Below are 19,372 nucleotides of genomic sequence, written 5' to 3'. Positions count from 1 at the left end.
AATTACGGCAGCTTCTGCTTTAGAGACACTATTAAATTCATCTAGTATTATTAGCTGAATGGCGCATCATCATTAAAGGGTGCCGAATGTCTGTCTGATGCATTGCATTGTAGTTTTATTAATTTATTCTATTAGTGGGAATGAGAGTGACTGAAGATGGAGAATTTAGCCCTATTTATCACGGCAGATATAGAGTCGGAAAGCCTGAAATTCTGTGAACTGTTTCACATTGACTTTATAAACATATGTAATTACGTATAAACATATGTATAACTATCCTGTATACATTTTATGGAAGCTTAATTTTTTATTCAGCAGGAGAATGCTATATTTGAACTCGATAAAGAGAAATTATTTGAGCTTAGGCTTTGAAAAATGGCGATTCAATTTAACTTGATGTATAGCTAATAAGCAACAATCAGATGCTGAGAATTGCTGGAATTCTAACTCGTATTGCGCTCTCCTGTAACCGCGGTGAGCTGCGAAAGAGATAACTGCCTGGAAATTAAGCGTTATGTTTAAACAGATAGTGAACAAGTGAAGTTAAAAACTTCGGTAATTAGTTTCAATCAAACAGTCAATGTTTTATTTCGATGACAGAAATTTAATCTGTGACAACGCATCTACCTCCTGACCACGAAAAAGAATATTAGCAGCGGTTTTGTTTTACATTTTCCCATCCACCACAGTCCAGTCAGTCCCTTGGCGCAAAAATGTATGGCGACAATCTGGCAACAATTATTTTTTGAAAACTTCAAATGTTAGTACGCACTAGTATGCTCCTCAGCTTTTTTATGGGTATTTTCAAATTCAGGGCGTGGTAGAGATTTTGCTATCTCGATAAAACTATTTGTAGCTTATAAAGTTGTGTTATGTATTTGACCCATCATCTCAACTGGTATCTACACCACTTTCTTGATATTCGAATATTAGATTTAGAGAGGGTGTAGGTAAATCACCAGTACACACATACATAATTGTTCCAAAAAAAAGAATATTCCATAATTAGACAGCAAATAGAGACAGAGACTGCTGGGTTGAGTAAAAATACATATTGAAGAAAACGTTTTTTAACGATTTTTTGTTTGGTCACAAGAATCAATTTTGCATTGGGTGACTTCTTAAGAAATTTGAAAAAAACTCCTGGCATATATGGAAATGAGTATAAATAAATGAAGCAGCAGAGTTTTAATTTTTGTTGGTCAAATATTATCATTCTTAGTCCAGGTGTGCAGGATGAATAAGGTTGGTACGGAAGTCAATTGTACACTTGGCCGTTTTTAGCTGTTTCGGGCGTCCACCCTGTACCTATTTCAACCGTACTTTAGAAAATACATCCCAAATAGTAATATTTTGTTGAATTCATCGTTTATTATTATCTATTTATTAAAATAGATAATATATACAATAATTTAAAATACATTTTTCAACCCCTAAAAATTTCAGAGCAATTGTTTAAGTAATCAAAGAGAAACGTGATTTTCTCACAACGATAAGAAAAAAAATAACAACAAAAACATAATAACAAAACAATCCATAGGTAAACTTTGTATCCAACAATTAACAAAAGAAATGGCGCCAAATTATTCTTTTGTCGCGGAAAAGAGCGTGATAAGCATCCTCAGTTCGTTGTATGGATTAGAAGTGGAATCCATTTTAAATATAGGAAGCTATTTCAATGTAAATTATTTGGTAAAAACTCGTCTGTCACGTGAAATTCAACCAGATCAAATAAAGTATATTGTCAAGATCATTAATACCAACAGCGACAGTTTCTTTGGTGAGTACCAACAGCTAATTAAAGTAAATGCTTCATATATATTTAGATATATTTCGAAAAAAATAATAATTTTAAGATATTTATGTCTTTAGACAACATAGATCTTCAACAACATTTGATGGAGCATCTCAAAATGAATGATGTAGGATGCCCAGTTCCTTTGAAAACAATTAAAGGAAATGCTTTTGTCAAAGGGCACGGAGGTCGGATATGATTTAAAATTTATTCAGTGGATTTTGTTGTTATTTATAGTAACCGATGATATATATATATATATGTCAAATTAGCTTAGACGTCAAAGTTCAAATTGGCTTGAACAACGCCATAAGGTACGGCGCAATAAAAGTATTGTGTTCATGGATCGTTCGTTAAACTAACTGATTAGGTGAAAATCGTCGGATAAATGGCATGTTTGAAAAATTAGATACCGCTTCACTTGCCACGACAATAAATCATTTTGGAAAACAAGCAATGCGTGCCAAATTTTATTACTTCTATTAATTTTTAGAGGATAGTTGCTACCTGCTGCAACTCCTATCTTTTCTTCCTGGCCAATCAATCACATCAGTCAGTGCAAGTGTAGAAGATCTGAATGAAATATTTTACAATGTTGGGATACACATGGCAAGATTTCACCAAGCGAGCAAGGTGATGGTGACAAATTGACAAAGTTTTCTGATCGTATATACAACAGTTTCAGCCCCTGATACTGTACTATTGAAACAATATAATGTGATGGAAAACGGTGAATTATTATTTGTATACATGTCACAATGTAAATATATATACATATTATACTATGGTTATATAATATTCACAATTTGAATAGCAGTATAGAAGGATAGCATAGACATAGACGACCAAAGAACGTTTACGTATTACTGCACCGCCTATTGCCTAATTGGCTGAAAATCCATTTCAAACCAATAAATCTGATTGTTGTTTTAGACTTTGAAATTTGACTGTTCTTCGATGAGTTCCAATTTCCTCTTTCGACCAGAGAATGCTTTCCAAATTTGCGGCAAGATTGATTATGTTTTGGATAAAAGAGTAAAAAGGTCTATCGAAAAACACATGGAATCTTTTCGACGTAATTTTCTGCCTCGTGTCCATGAGTTAAGAAAAGGTAAAGCGCGTAGCATTTCAACTAACTTAGTTACATATAGATGACATAGGATGATAAATAAGTAAAAACTTATTACAAATTTGAATGGTTCTAACAGTTGGACTTATATTTATTCATCATTTCTTTGCTGTTTCGTCGAGAAACAGTATGTTGAACTACGCTTATTCAACTTTGATTAATCATTTATAATAGGTTTTATTCACGGAGACTTCAGTGAATCAAACGTCATTGTCAAAAAGCGAAATCCAGGTCCGAAATCTGCGCAGGAAAATTTGTGGCACGTCACTGGAATTATCGATTTTGAGCACTGTCACTATGGATATATAATAGGGGAATTAGGAATCAGCATTGCTTATCACATGACTAAGTCTGTTTCAACTCCAGCATCCGATATAATTACATCTACGAGGCATATTATTAATGGCTACCAGTCTATGAATCCTTTAACTTTCGTTGAAAAAGAGCTTTTATTTGACGCTGTCGTGAGTCGTCTTGGCGTATCCTACGTATCAGGTTGTTATAACTCATCCCTATATCCAGAGAAAAAAGATTTATTCATGATGCAGTCAAAACATATTCCGCAAATCCTAGATATTTTAGATAAAATGGAAAAAAAGAAAATCATATCAATGTGGTTTGAAAACGAGTGAATTAGAAGCCAGTGAATCAATACTAGACGGTACGCTGTGTACGTAATTCCTTCAGATGCCTCCTAACTCAATATGACAAATGTGGCAATTACTTTTTTTTTCAAATTGCTTCTAATCTTTGTGTTAGACTTTTTATTAGGATAAGATGCTAGAATTCAGCGGTTCTCAACCTTTTTCAGAGCCGCATCTTAAACTTTAAAGTTGTAAGGAGGCCCATAAAAACAACGCTAATTAAAATAGCAACAAAACAAAACTCAAGTATGTATTTTAAAATAACATAATCAACAAAAATCGGGCTAAAAACTGATTTAACGTAAACTTGACATTGGCTTTGATTCTGAAGTCTGAAAAAGCGAACCGCAATCATGATGGATGCAGCTACGCTGACATTAATTCAACCGATTAAACTACTAGAGTTTAGTATTTCAATTTTAGACAAGCCCTTGAGTATTCTTCATAAATTCTCTCTGCTAAATAGGCTTGTATATAAAATACTTATTGTTAATTGTTATTACTAATCACGATTTTAGATATTATTGAATATTTCTTTGTTTGCAATTTATTTCGCATTTCGCTACAATTACCTAAAGTTATTTCTTGTATATCATATTAATCCCCCCCCCCTATTGAATTACAATCATGATATCTGTTCTGTAAATTAATATCTATATTTTACACATATGTATATACACATGAAAACACTTTCGTTTTTTATATATTTTTGAGAAACACCATAACCCGGTCATATACAATATTGTGTACGGTTCATGGCATAGGCTACTATAATTTCATTTGTTGTGATAAATACATTTACTTCATACATGTTAATAATCCAATATATGAAATTAGATGGCTCTAATTGGTCTAAATCGAGGTTCACTCCTGGCGTTCAAAACTGTACTGCACAAACGACTGATAAATAATAAAAACATATATATATGGCAAATCATAGTATAATAAATGAATGAATCTTTATGCAGGTCTCCCCAATCGAAATCTAATTATTATATTTCGAAATTTGTTCCTCACAAGAACAATTACTAAACTAATTGGTAAAAATATGACCGATGCCTGTCCTTCGATTGAATTCTAATGCAGTATAGTATAAAAATTGCAAGTAAATATCATGTAAAACGAGTGCCGAGTGATACGAGGTTTGCTTGACATAAATATTTGTGTGTCATGAAGCACGGAGCACCTCGAGGATTCATACTTGGCCCATTATTTTAGGCATGTGGGTCTAGACCAGCGTTTCCCAACCTTTTTTGGTCGCGGACTATTTTCTCATCCGCGAAAACCTTTGCGGACTCAAAGTGCGTTTATTGCAACCGTACTCTATGCGATTAAGCAAGTAAATCAAATACAGCAGAATTGTAACGAATTTCAAAATCGGAAATTCGCCGCAATTACGTGTTCGTTAAAAAAAGCCGACGTTTTTAGTTTATAATCGGCTTTCCGTCGCACAATCTTCAATCCAATGTCTTTCTATATTAATTTAATTGTGTTCATGGTAACTCGCGGTTGCGTCGACTTACGACAAGGTGAAAGCATTTCTTCTTTAAAATGCCAATCGGCAATCTGTGAACATAATAATGTGAGACTATATTGCCCGATTATATTTAGTTTTGTTACATATTTTTGCGATCTTGCAAATTTGTTATCGTCGTTAGAAAAATCTCACTATCTGTTATAAATTTCCAGAAAGTACAACTTGATTCAGTACTTAATAAAAATATATTTAAAATATATTAGTAAATGAAAAATGAATATTCATCGCCTTGCTTTATTGTATTGTCGTTTTTCAATTTGGAAAATTCGGGTTGCCACCATCTATCGACGCGTGTGCCGACTTGTGTGTTTTCGTCGAAAATTCGTGAGTGAGTTGTGAAATCCAAACGTTTAATTAAGCGACGCGTACAAGTGACCGGTCGCGTCACCTATTACCAAATTTTAGAATATTAAATTGCTATTCTAATAGTTGAATATTCGAATATATGCCCAGCCCTACTCAGTAACCAGTAATTATTGACTCGATTAATGTTATGAGAATGAACTTGCTTTTTATGTTTTATGTAAATTGGCTGATAGTTAAGTTCCGCAAAATCGTTTGCGGCTTGCACGAATTTCTTGCTCGTTGCGGACTCATTCAAACGCTCCGCGGACTCATTTGAGACCGCGGACTCGGGTTGGGAAACACTGGTCTAGACTCTAGACCAGCGTTTCTCAAACTTTTTCGGCCACGGAACACTTAGACTTTTTATCTCGCCTCCCGGAACACCAAAAAATGGAAAGTTAAAATTGATAAAGAAAAACGGTGTAATGTAGCGGTTCCCAATGGGTTCGCCGTGACGAGTTGCCAAATGCGCCGCGAAAACTAACAGAATTGTGTTAAACCGTAAATGTATACTACTACGGTTAAACACACCTGAAATATGATTGAATATTTTACATATTGCATTTATTATAAATTTTCTATTGTTTTCTAATTTAAATGCTGTGTATATGAATCAATAAATTCACCAATTCACAATTTTTTACCTGTCTATGTCGTTTACTTTCCATCACGTAGTGTTTGCCTCCAATGTTACCTCTAATGCAGATAAAAGTACTTGCTGCAATTTCGCGAGCTGCAGTTTATTTATCTGCTGAATTGAATTTAGCGAACATGAGTAATTTTTCAGCATTTCATAGTAAAACCAGGCAGAGACGGAGGTAGAAGAGTTGACCTTTCGCCTTTATTCTTTAGACCTACTTGTTTGCTTATAACAAAACCAAAAGGATTGCTGTAAACTTGGGGTTACCATATTTTTGTGACCTCAAAGCGGGACGCCTCCAAAGGCCATAGCTGTGTTTTTTCAACTTCAAATTTACCGATTTTACATTAGGCACACATTTAAAACCATCCCGGCTGTCTTCATTGACTATATTGTCATCGAGAGTGCATGCGGTGTCTGTATAAAAATCGGTTTCGATTCAATAAATAGAAAGGACTTTACGTTAAGCGCCCTTTTGGCGTCTGGGGCTCACAAGTAACAAATTGTAGCAATTAACCGCTAATAATGTTAGCGAAAAACAACGAAACAAACAAAACCACGCATCCACCTTCATTAAGTAGGCTACCACCGGTACGCCACACAGCAACAACAGTATCGAGAACATGCTAATTGGTAATGTTCATGTATCATGCTGACTGGGTGAACGCCAAAGCGGGACTTTTGGCTGACCGGTCGGGACGCTGGGACAAAACGTTAAAAAGTGGGGCTGTCCCGCCTAAAACGGGACGTATGGTAAGTCTATGTAAACTTAACAGTCAAAAAGCTACACCGACGGTCACAAAAATGCCACTACTCTACCTCAGTTAGTCCGCTTTAGGCCGACGATAACGCGATATTGAACGGTCAGTTTGGCGACAACTTCACGATCCCTAGATCGCAATGGCGATATTTTTGATTCCTTCTCCACGGAACACTCGAAAGACGCTCGCGGAACACAGTTTGGGAAACGCTGCTCTAGAGTCTAGACTCTAGACGATACTGAATCGATTTCTTTGGGACAAACTTGGAGCAACTATTCACAGTTGCAAACTGGGAACTGGCCGACATTCATAGCTGGTTGTTGGTTAATAAATTATTTGTTAATGACAAGACCAATTTTGTATTATTCCATGCAGTAAAACATAAAAAAGGGGGTTGCTCAAAACCTTTACTGCCCAATGACAAAGAAATTGAAATGAAATTTTCAGGAGTTAAAATCTGTTTTGGAAATCACAATTTGCGCATGTCATTGGTAAAACTAACTTGGCAGTTGCCACTGTGTTATTCAGTCGGCTTTACCAGCAATGTTTCAATCATTATAACTCGACCACACCCTATACTGTTGCCCAATCTGTCTCAATGGAAACAGAAACACTCATATTGAAAGTTTAGAATAGTTCAATAGAAAATTCAAAGAATTGTTTTTAATAAAAAAAAGAGAGAACAGAACACGCGGGCCGCCTGCAAGGCAATTTTTTAGGCCCGCGACATGGTTGAGATTTTTCCACAAAAACTAAAATAGTACCATCATGTCAACTATGAGTAAGTTTTATCGTGTTATTTAACATCAAGATTCCAGTCCGACAAACTGTAGAAATGAAACAAAAATCTCCCCCTGTTATTCCACTTTACCACGTTCAAATATTATTCTATTGTTATAATTAACTTGTAAATTCAATGATCTCATTTCGTATATTTATTGTGACAAAATAAACGATCTCATTTCGTATTTTTATTATAACAAAATAAACGAGTTTTGGTCAGATCATTGTGTTCGAAAAGGGGTTTCGCAAAGTTAATCAAGGACATTCATAACCTTTGACCTGTTGCGACTTCCGCATTCGCCGATGCAAAAAGAGGTGACGCCTGCGATTTATTACTCTGAACGTTAACGCGTCCAGGCCTGACCTGCAATGTTTCTTGTGTATAAAACGCAATGTAGTGGTATTTCATTGTCGGATTCATAGAAAAACTGTTTTCAGATGCGTTCGGTGATTTAGTAAAAATAATGTGCACATGTACGATGTACCGTAGGCCTCCATCTGTGAATACCTGAACGGGATGCAACTTGAATAAAGTTGATACATGTAGCTCATAACAGCAATAAAGTGCAAATCAGTCCTCCGCACACGACTAACGGACGAGCATTTGCATACTATCTTAAGACTAGCAAACCGACGCACAGGGCTGCCATGTTTGTTTGAATAAAAACATACCGATTGACCTTGAAAAACATCTAAAAATATTTAGATTGAAAAACAAAAGATCCCAAAAATATATCTAAATATGAAGTTACTAAATTTAATACAAATAAACAAAACAAGAGAGTACAAATGGTTCATTATATTACATCATAGTAGATATCGAAGATCGTTTGAGGTTTTAATGTTGTTGCTACAGTTGCTTCAGATAGATCTTTTTATGTTTTTGTAGTACTGTCACGGACCAAGATGTTGCTACCGTGGTTGTAGAATGAATCAGAAGACTCAAAGGTTCCGGATTGGTTGTTTATTGTACGGCAAATACCAGCCAAACAGATTATATAACTCAAACAGATTAAACAAAACATCACTAGAAAACTGAAAACACATCCGACCGCCAACGCGGCAGCCGGAGAAAGAGAGACCGAAAGGCAGTTTTTGCCTCACATGCAGTCAGTGGTCGGAGTCCAAATCCGACAAAACAGCCGTAAATTGGGGTCAACATTACAGTCTATAAACGTAAGAATATATATACACACACAATATAAACGCGGACAGTATGGTCCGCGACAGTACATATTTTTTTTTGAAACCGAAACAGGTTTTTTATATGACTTGCAACACTGTTTATTTGGAATTGGGTTAATTAAATTTAATGATAACTAGTATTGTTGTAACTATAGTATTGTATCCCCAGCTCTAAGTAATTTCTTTAATTTATCATTTAGTTTAGGCATTTTCCCTTCCTCATTAAAGATAGCCAGAATAATTCCAATTTTTAAAAATAGCAATAAAAATAACCCGTCCAATATCTATCCTGTCCACCATTGGCATTGTTCTTGAAAAAATAATAAAAGAAAGAATGCTAAATCATTGCTCTAAATTTAATCGTATCAACAAATGTCAATTTGGATTTCCAACGAGTCATTCTACCAGCCATGCTATTGTGGACTTAATCTCGTATATTTATGACAAAATTGATAAAGGTGAGCTTGTCTGTTGTACCTTCTTAGATTTGAAGAAAGCGTTTGACACCGTTGACCACAACATTCTTATCCAAAATCTGGAGCATTACGGTTTTCAAGGTACTGCTGGTAACCTATTATGTGATTACCTGCTTGGTAGATATCAATTTGTGGAGGGGGACTCTCATAAGTCTCCAATGTTGCCCATTCACTGTGGAGTTGTTCAAGGTTCTGTGTTGGGTCCTCTTGAATTTTTATTATACATAAATGATTTATCGAACTCCTCAAATCTTCTAAGCAAATTGTTCGCTGACGATGCTTGCCCTCTCAATAGTGCGAAGAATTTGATCACTCTCCAAACCAACACAAACACTGAAATAAATAAAATACACAATTGGATGATATTGTGACGACCCTTATTGGACACGTTTAGTGGCCATAACGATCGTTTCAATATTATGTTGTTGTTGTTCTTGTTCTTTGACACGTTTTTAAAAAATCGCTTTTCTCTTCGAATACTGGACCAATTGCCTTGAAATTTTCAGTGGTTAAAGATTGATTTTTTTGCCAGAAGGCTATTAATTTTACTCATTTCAAAAATGTCTGTGGATTTCAAGAGATTCGTTTTTTATGTGTCATAATAAAAAAAAATAGCGACACCTTGTGACGGGTCCATATATTTGGGCACAGCTCTCTTGTTTAAACGACCCGAAATTTTTAAATGAAATTTTGCGATCCAGAAATATGCTCACATGCAAATCGGTACATATTACAATTAGAGCAACAAAGTTAAATTACGACTTAATACAATGATTTTTACATGGCATTGACTTCAGCATAAATTATCCCAAATGGGCTCTAATAACAAGGCTGCGCTTGTTTGCCATCGGTGAGATATTCAAATAATAACATGGCTTCATTTTAGCGGTGATACTTTCCCAACATACCATTATCATTCAACAATTCAGCTGTGTTCGTGTGAATATGTATGATTTAATTTAACTCTTTTAGGTGAGTGAACGCCAATGACTGTCATGTGAACACGTATCATTTATTTTTGGAAAAAGTATAAGTTTATTTCGACTCCATAATTAGCATAGCAGCTGATAAACAAAACAAGAGAACTACGCCCAAATATTTGGACACGTCTGTTCGCAGTACAATATGGTTTACCCAACGACTAACATATCGTACCGTCAAATCACAGTCTACAAATATATTCACACCAAGCGAAGCAGTACAGTAGGACACAAAATGGCGTCCGATGTTCTTAGAACGTTCGGTGACGTCATAGCAAACAAAAACAAATCTCACAGAGCTAACAGAAATATTTGAAATAAATAAAAGTAATAGCCTTCTGGAGAAAAATTTCATCTTTAACCACTAAAAATTTCAAAGCAATTGGTCCAGTGATCAAAGAGAAAAGCGGTTTTTTATTATTTCCACTAGGTGTCCAAAAAGTAGCAAAGAACAACACAAGAGAGCTACGCCCAAATATATGGACATGTCTGTTCGCAGTACAGTACGGTTTACCGTACCGTCAGATTACAGTCTACAAATATATTCACACCAAGCGAAGCAGTACAGTAGGACTTCCAACTTTCGCTAAGGCGGTACGGTAACGTCCCCGCAGAAAAGAAAACCAACATTATTGCAATACTGTACGGTACAATACCGGTACCGTAGTAAGACAGCGTAAGGAAAAAATCGTAGCAAAGTACCGTAAGGACTTCGTTACGAACCATCGACGTTCGATGGCACGTGATCAAAAAGAAGAGGAGTGTCGGCTATGCGTCCGCAGAACGTTTGGTGACGTCATAGCAAACAAAAACAAATCTCACAGAGCTAACAGAAATATTTGAAATAAATAAAAGTAATAGCCTTCTGAAGAAAAATTTCATCTCTAACCAGTAAAAATTTCGAAGCAATCGGTCCAGTAATGAAAGAGAAAAGCGGTTTTTTAGATTTTCCACTAGATGTCCAAAAAGTGTCAAAGAACAACAACAACAACAACAAGACCAAATAATATTGAAACGATCGTTATGTCCACTACGTGTCCAATAACAACAAAACGATCGTTATGTCCACTAAACGTGTCCAATAAATAAAACTGATTACAGAAAACTAAAACGTGCATATTTTGGTTTGGAAGGTGTTGTCAGAAAAAGTGGTAAGTGTTCACTCACTCAAAAGTATTGAATTACTTACCTAGTAACCTAGTAAACAAAAAAAACTATACAAACGAATTAAATAAAATAAAAATTTGCCGCACCATCTAACTCAAATTCCGTACGCTTTAAACCTTACTTTGAGGTTTGTTTTCTATCCTGATTCTATATTCAGTTCTTATGTATTTGATTTTTGTCAAATATTTCATCTTCTGTGGTGCTGATTGTGGAGTCGAAATAAACCAATATACTGATATGAATAAGTCGACTTGCTCTCTCCAATGACATGAAACATTGTTGCTCTCTCTGACGTAAAATATACAAAATCCTATTTTGGTTGCTCACGAGCGCCACCTGCGTACCAAGAGCGGGCGTTTTCCAACTTTTGTGGAATCGCTGTTCAGCTGGTATAATGAACAATGTCGCCGGCCAGCTTGGTTTGGGTCAGATTTATGATGGTCAGATTTATGATGGAATAAAACATATTTCTGGGGATGATATTTGTGTGTTATGTAAACAAGATTCTGAATTTGTGTCTCATTTGTTTTGGAATTGTGTTCTTACTCAGAATGTCTATGATTATATCTTTTCTGTGGCATTAAAAATGAGTAACTGTGTGATAAAAAATAATTATAAAACTTGCATTTTATTGGACTTAAATGACCACTGTTATACAAATTTATCCATTATACAACGTAATGCTATTATATTGTTATTTTGTACAGCAAGATATAAAATTTGGTTGGAGCGTAACGCTGTAATATTTCAAAATCATAACCCAAGCATAAATAATGTTATTATGAAAATTAGGAACTCACTTTTAATGAGAAGAAATATAGAAAAAGTGAGAAAGGAATTTTGTTATATAAAAGAACTTGCCATGATTTGTAATAACTTGTGAATAATTATAAAATTATGTTTTTTCATGCTAAATAAATAAAAATAAACTATGTAATTTGTATTACGAAATCAACAATGAATTATTGGAACTCCCTGGATTATATGGAATATTATATCTGATGGAATTATCTTGATATTACTGATATATATGTTTGTTCACTTGCGGTACACAATATATCTTTATTTATATTTAATTTATTTATTATTTACATATTGAATAATCCACATTGTGGATCCATTTAAAAAAAAAAAAAAAAAGATTTATGATGGTACAAATTTTACGGTACTTGACTTTAATTATTGAGAGAAGGTTATATGAGAGTTATTGCCGATTACTCGTGCAATCCAGATATTACGTGAGGGTTCAGATCAGAAATTGACTTTGACTGTTTGACAGACTGTGCCTAGACAACAAATGTTTACTGACTATTAATCAAACCGAGAGATGTTTTTAATGCCGTTGATTTGATAAGATTTCATAATCATGAAGTTTTACATCACTGCATTAAGAACTTTATAGAACTGTTGGTTTAGCTTCGTAGTTACCGGAAGATGATCGATATTTTATATTACAGTATTCCAAACGGTCAATGAATCTCCATCATATTGTTACTTTCAGAATATAAGCTATTGTTTACTAAATCAACATGACAACTTAAATTGAACCAGCTGAGTACCGTACCTGTCGACCCAGCTTGCAGAATACCTACAAAGATTTGCAAATAGTGGACATTTTATAAAGATATTCAACTGAAACAAATCAAAATGGCAACCATTCCCAATCACAATGAAAATTTAACAACATATAAACTTGTTGTTGTTGGAGATGGTGGTGTAGGGAAAAGCGCATTGACAATTCAATTTTTTCAAAAAATGTTTGTGGAAGATTATGATCCTACAATTGAAGATTCCTATATTCAACATACAGACATCGATGGACAATGGTGTATACTGGATGGTAAGCAGTTTTTGTTCTCAGTTTTTTAATAAAGTTAATTTATGTGGTCTTCACTGCATTGAAGTGTTTTTAGGCATTTTCTTATTCCTATTAATTGGAAATCTGCTGTTAATGTCCTGTAATATAACTTACTTTCAAACAGTGTTAGATACAGCTGGTCAAGAAGAATTCAGCGCGATGCGAGAACAATATATGAGAACGGGTATGTTATTTCATCTTTCATGTCCAATGGTTCAGAAAAGCACTATATGGCACCTACTTGGATTTTCACGACAAAAAGGCATTCAAATATGGCAAAATTACATTCAATATTCTTTATCTAGATTTAAATGTCGAATACTAAAATGTGAATATAATAGGAATCTAGACAAATTTAGCACATAACATTTTTATATTTTTCAGGTGATGGATTTCTCATCGTATACAGTGTAACAGATAAATCAAGTTATGAGAATGTTCCTCAGTTTCATGAATTGATATTGCGTGTTAAAGATAAGTATGTAAAAAAGAGCTTGTAAAAAAATTCCATTCATACACATAACTTTTCTTTATTCATATTTGAAAAAATATATTGTTTTTATTTTAAATATTTTGTTTTCTATCATATTTTTTTTATCTTCATTACCCATTTAATCGTGCATACTTTTATTTCAAGAGGAGTCATTGTAACTAGGGCTGTCCAAAATCGAATATTTTTTTGATTCGAATCGAACATTTTTGTCGAATCGAACAGAATAATCGAATATTATTGCGCAATCCTAAATTTGTCACTAATGTACAATAAAAACTTCCTCTTCAATATTGTGATAACGTATGTGCAGCTATATCTAAATTATTGCAAATATTTTGCATACCTATGTTTCCAGTGTTTATAAAAGGAGATTACAAGCCTCCTTGAACTGGTCAAAAAATTAGGGTTTCGAAAACTAACAAGTTTTAAGAGTTGGAAATTGCACAGATTCTTTTAATGCCCATAGTTGCTATTTTAATCCTATTATCATTAGTATTATTAACCCGATATTCTTTGTGTTATTTTTCAGTAAAATGATAAACAACTATTAATATAGATATAACTGTTGCCTATAAAATTCAAAATTGCATTTCGGGAACTCAAAAATTCAGAGCTAGTTTGATGACATTATAATTTGATGACCATATTGTTGCTGTACAACAGCCATCAACTCACAAGAGTGCAATTATTTGTCATAGCAATAAATGGATGAAACAAAGTATTGCCATTAGAGGAAATTACAAATTCTATTGAAAAAAGGTATTGGACCTCCAAAACGTGTTTCAGTCCAGTACCATATTCCTATGATTACTGACTCAACAGCTACAAATTGATTCTATTTATAGAACTGGCGTTTTTGCTGACACAAAATTTGCTCTTTTCTTCTTGTGTTCTCTCAAAAACCTCATCTTTAAATCATTGTTACCGATAACTTTTCATTTAAAACCATGCATGAAATGGATAATTACATGTCACCGGGCAATATGAGAGAGAGACCTTTTTACAGCAAAGAAAGCGATTGGAACATGTTTTTGCTTGCCCGGTGAAAAACGTGTTGCAAAGGTGGTTGTGAGGCTCATTTTGTACCAAATTTTAGGGATTCGTTAATTGGCCGAAAAGCACTTCGAATAATTTGCGATTCGATTTCGAATATTCGATTCGCTTGGACAGCCCTAATTGTAACCTGCAAGATTTGTGATGAATGGAAAATTCTATAAAGCACTTCGTTGTATCTTGGATGCTCCCATATTAAAACACCATTCATTTTCTTATTGAAGGAAAGTATTATTTTGAAACTCAAGAGAGTTAAGTAACTCAATTTTTTAACTGATACCATCACCTTGAAAAATGGTCATATATTTTAGGACAACCTTTCCCATGCTTCTGGTTGCGAATAAAGTTGATCTAATTCACCAAAGGAGCATAACTGAAGAACAAGGAAGAGATATGGCCGATAGATTTAAAGTTTGTATACCTCATCATTTTATTCTCTATTCACATAAACAAAACAACTGTCCGCTTCTACTAGAAATTTTTTAACCCTGCTTTCAATTAAATCCTGCCAATTATATTCCATGAATCAACCACTGTTTGCAGCTTGCTTGCTACTTTTAGATACCTTATATCGAAACGAGTGCCAAGGATCCGCCGCAAAATGTAGATAAAGGATTTCAAGACGTTGTTCGATTAATAAGGTGGGTGAAGTTTATTTATATTCTATTCGGACTTTTTTTTAGGCTTTTCTTACAGTAGACATTAAGAAATGTTGAAGCAATCCAATATCACCGTTTTTTATCATTTTCATACATCACACTGTGAGATTTCAAAGCATTGTTTCCTGAAGTATAATAAGTTTTGGGAACCTTATTTTACAGACGGCAGTGTGCACCTACAAAAAAACCTGGCAAGCCCAGTGGTGGTAACAGAGGATCATGTTGTGTACTTGTTTAATATAAACTCTACCATGGCGAGTATTTTTTTGGATTTCTACAAGTAATTATTAGCTGTGTGACGTCCTCTCCCGTCAATACATTGACTTAACATATCGCCGCAGAATGATTTTTGATTGGTACCAGACCAGGTATTGTGTTACCTTGTGCTTGCTCCAGATGACTAATCGATGGTGGCAAAAATATAATATGCCATTCTCCAAGTGTTTTCTAGATGTTTAGTAATGTGAATTTGTCAAAATTTTTCTAATGGAAATATATAGCATGGATGATATAGGAATTCGATTTTTTGGTTAACTGGAAAAATAATCCTGAATAATGTGTTAAAAAGTAAGTCAAAATGCAATTTTTCTCAAATGCATATTTTGTGTTCAAGTATTGTCATGTCGTTAAAGGCCTTGAAAATATTTTTATTTTGATATCTGCCTCGATTTTGGTTTATCTTCCTTCCCGATGTGGCTTGCATAATTGAAAGGATTTTCGCAGTTAGGATTTATCAACATAGTATGATGGTTGGTGCCATATTTCTGCAAATACGAATATATATGGAGATTAAAATTGACTTCTGTCTAGAAAGAAATAATGAAATTGGTAATAAATAATCGTTTATCATTGTCTTTTGTCCTGAATGGTGCATCAAAAATTCCACTATTCCACTCATGAAACAGTAAAACTGTTGATTCAAATATTTTGTTATATAATTTTTTGTCTTCGACTTTACCTTGCGATTAATATGTCATTGGGTAATTGTGCCATGCTTTCATTCTTTTTTACCAAAGTATATTTTAAATTAAACATGATCTGATTATGATTGCTTTAGTTTCAATAATATCACTCAAAATTTGAATTGAGTGAATGACAGCTTTTCGTTGTATTGTATTCTCGTGATCTGCTAAAAGGTAATTTAAGGCCACATTTATTTGAGCTGCCCAAATGATTTATTTGGATATGTTCGATTTTTTTTCTTCTGTAATCATGTAAATCAAGATGAAATATAAAGTCATTTCTTTTTTCAAATGTAATCATTTTGTAACACAAACTAAACCTTCAACCTCTCCATATCTTAACAAAGGCCTGGTTAAACCATTTTTTTGAGATTGTGAAGCATTGCTTTGTTCTTTGTGTCAATTATCACCAACGTCTTTATTAACCTTCTGATTTCAATTAATTTTTTTATGTACGAATGCCATACAATGTTATTTATGCTATTTAATTATTGTATGCTTGGTGAATAGGACTTTGCTGTGTGTCCGATATATTAAAATAAATTTAACATACATAGAATAGTAATCATATAGAATGAGTATTTTTAAACAATAAAAGGTGGTTCTTTATGTATACATATTGAATTTTCATGATTGTCAATCATGAAATTGAGACAACAGTCTCTTTCCCACTTGAAGCTAGCTGATCGACTTTTGAAAATTAAATTAAACTTACTTCGATAGTTTCTTGTTTGACTTGGCTCGAATCTCCACAAGCATTAAAATATGTCAACTAACGCCTTTCTACTTGCGATGTTCATAATCAAAATTTACTCCAGAAGCTTCAGTCCAAATGAATAAGAATTAATCTATAATGCAGATAAATAGTAATCTATACCAGATTTTATTCAAATTTTGATCCAATAAAACTGACCAATTTCATTGGTAGAAATTCGAAAAATAAATCATTCTATGTATTATTAACAAAGTTCATTGTCATGTCTGTTTCAACACTGTTCAAGATAATCTTTAATAATACGCATTAACCATGAAAAAAATAAGTTAAACGTGCTTCATATTTAATCATTCGGAATTATGACATGATTGTTTGTTAATTCTGATGCAAACTGTCCTCTCTAAAACTTGTATTCAGTAAAGCTAAAACCTATTCATTCACATTGGAATTACCTAATTTGAACCCTGTGCAGGATATCTTTCATGTGGCACAGACTTTTGTTTTACCATAATTCTACAAATGATTGAGGTTACTGCTAAATTTATGTTCAGACTTGTTTTGATTTTTGTTGGACTACCGATAATTAAAAAGGTTGGAAGTGATATGATATAACCTGTTTTTTATCAATGAAATGTAAAATATGTGTTAGATTTGAGTAATTTCCCAAGCATGCAATGTGGTTATCAACTTTGTAATATTATATCTAAGTGAATATACAAATACGAAGTGCTTTCTAACAGTGTGACAGACAGTTCGTTTTATGACACTAATCAGTCAGAATTTCTGAATCATACCTGTGTTAATTTTGCTTTTTCTACTCCCAGTTTAGTCACTAGATTGCACCGTGTCAAATGTTCTGTGAGAGATATTTTTGAATTGCATATGTATTCCTTGGAATTATATTACAATTACATCAGCTGTGTTGACTGGATTTCTAATCATGCACAACATAAATCTTATTCTGGCCATGCAGAGATTTTTAAGTTTGTTTTGTGTGCTTGATGGCTATGATTACTTTTGGAGGAGCTTAATAATTCATTGCTTATTTTCTAATAATTTTCAAGTAGTAAGATTGAGTCCAACTTGGGAACAGAATTGCCTGATGTGGTATGTCTGTTGCTTATGCCATTGTTGAAAATTTCCCATTGATTTAACAGTGTTCCGTATGTTGTGTTGATGTTAGAGATATATGAATAGTATCTGACATACATATCGGTTTCTAGTATTAAATTTTTCAGTAGTGAGTTCTAAGCATAGATACAAAAGTTTATATAGGTCATTGTTCAGTCAACTCTGTTTGATCAAACAATAATTGAATTTCCTAAACACTGATTTTAGTTTCTGAAAATCTAATTTTTGGACATAGTACTAACAGTTTGTGTTAAAGTTTAACAGTGACTGTTTTTTTTGACACCGGTTCCTAGCACATAGCTGTGCCATTTGTCTCAATTATTGTATTAGTATTTTTTACCTTGTTCAAACATCTTTACAGGAAAATAACATCATACTTTTATTGTATACAAAGTAGCTATGAAATAAAATGTTCAGCGTTTAATATTTTCTGCTGTTTTCTGCATTGGGGACTTATGTATGTCTTTCAGGAGTTTTGTCACCATAGGAATGATCCCTTTTAAAGCAGAAAGAAACAAATTTTTCACAAGGCAAAATTATTGGCTAACTTGAATGCTAAGTCAATAATGAGTGACTTTTCGAATGTTTACATTTACACTTCTGCTAGAAACTGTGCAACATTGAAGAAGCAAATCTCTACCATTTACAGTACCGTATATCAAAATTCTGTTTTTCATGACTTTCAGGCCGTTAGGTAATGGCTGCGACGTTACAATGCTAGGAATGACAACAAAATTGAGGACTTTGGTGGTAGACAGGGAAGATATCTCGACCTGCCCCAACATTTTGCGTTCCCATTATGACGTCACGGACTCGAGTCCTGGATCGCAGGCAACGACTAACATACCGATCGCAGGGTACCAAAAGCAAAGTGCAAGTCGCGCGTATTCCTGGCTAATACCGTAGGCGTAGTCCATTACAGGATGACCAACTAGCAGAGTTTTTATGCATAATGTGAGAGGAATGAAGAGTTGCGAAATATTCAAAAGGAGGAATGTACCGGTACCGGTGCGAAAAAATCAACTGGCCCAGCATGTTGTTGATTTTTCTGAACTATTT

General features: G+C 34.0%; 2 protein-coding genes across 2 annotated transcripts; both read left to right on the top strand.

Annotated features, from left to right (window-relative positions):
- Nucleotides 1-998: 998 nt before the first annotated feature.
- LOC120342455 (hydroxylysine kinase-like) lies at nucleotides 999-4,501 on the top strand. Its single transcript, XM_039411284.2, has 5 exons — nucleotides 999-1,780; nucleotides 1,873-1,983; nucleotides 2,289-2,428; nucleotides 2,729-2,906; nucleotides 3,099-4,501. Exons 1-5 carry the CDS (start codon nucleotides 1,573-1,575, stop codon nucleotides 3,554-3,556), a joined length of 1,095 nt encoding a protein of 364 aa, XP_039267218.2. The 5' UTR covers nucleotides 999-1,572; the 3' UTR covers nucleotides 3,557-4,501.
- Nucleotides 4,502-12,926: 8,425 nt separating this feature from the next.
- LOC120342147 (ras-related protein M-Ras-like) lies at nucleotides 12,927-18,737 on the top strand. The gene is made up of 6 exons (XM_039410846.2): nucleotides 12,927-13,282; nucleotides 13,425-13,484; nucleotides 13,685-13,778; nucleotides 15,158-15,257; nucleotides 15,408-15,487; nucleotides 15,668-18,737. The coding sequence occupies exons 1-6, from the start codon at nucleotides 13,090-13,092 to the stop codon at nucleotides 15,741-15,743; spliced, it is 603 nt and encodes a 200-aa protein (XP_039266780.1). The 5' UTR covers nucleotides 12,927-13,089; the 3' UTR covers nucleotides 15,744-18,737.
- The last annotated feature ends 635 nt before the right edge of the window (nucleotides 18,738-19,372 follow it).

The sequence above is a fragment of the Styela clava genome, chromosome 3 (genome assembly GCF_964204865.1).
Source record: "Styela clava chromosome 3, kaStyClav1.hap1.2, whole genome shotgun sequence".
Lineage (NCBI taxonomy): Eukaryota > Metazoa > Chordata > Ascidiacea > Stolidobranchia > Styelidae > Styela > Styela clava.
Note: the sequence above shows the minus strand (reverse complement) of the source record. Positions and strands in the feature narration are given on the sequence as shown.

Bases quoted from the DNA above. Each gene is read 5' to 3' on its own strand.
- LOC120342455 (XM_039411284.2), top strand. From the start codon at position 1,573: ATGGCGCCAAATTATTCTTTTGTCGCGGAAAAGAGCGTGATAAGCATC. The intron at 1,984-2,288 runs GTCGGATATGAT...ATTAATTTTTAG, and splicing joins TTTTGTCAAAGGGCACGGAG to AGGATAGTTGCTACCTGCTG. The intron at 2,907-3,098 runs GTAAAGCGCGTA...CATTTATAATAG, and splicing joins TGTCCATGAGTTAAGAAAAG to GTTTTATTCACGGAGACTTC.
- LOC120342147 (XM_039410846.2), top strand. From the start codon at position 13,090: ATGGCAACCATTCCCAATCACAATGAAAATTTAACAACATATAAACTT. The intron at 13,485-13,684 runs GTATGTTATTTC...TATATTTTTCAG, and splicing joins AGAACAATATATGAGAACGG to GTGATGGATTTCTCATCGTA. The intron at 15,258-15,407 runs GTTTGTATACCT...TGCTACTTTTAG, and splicing joins ATATGGCCGATAGATTTAAA to ATACCTTATATCGAAACGAG.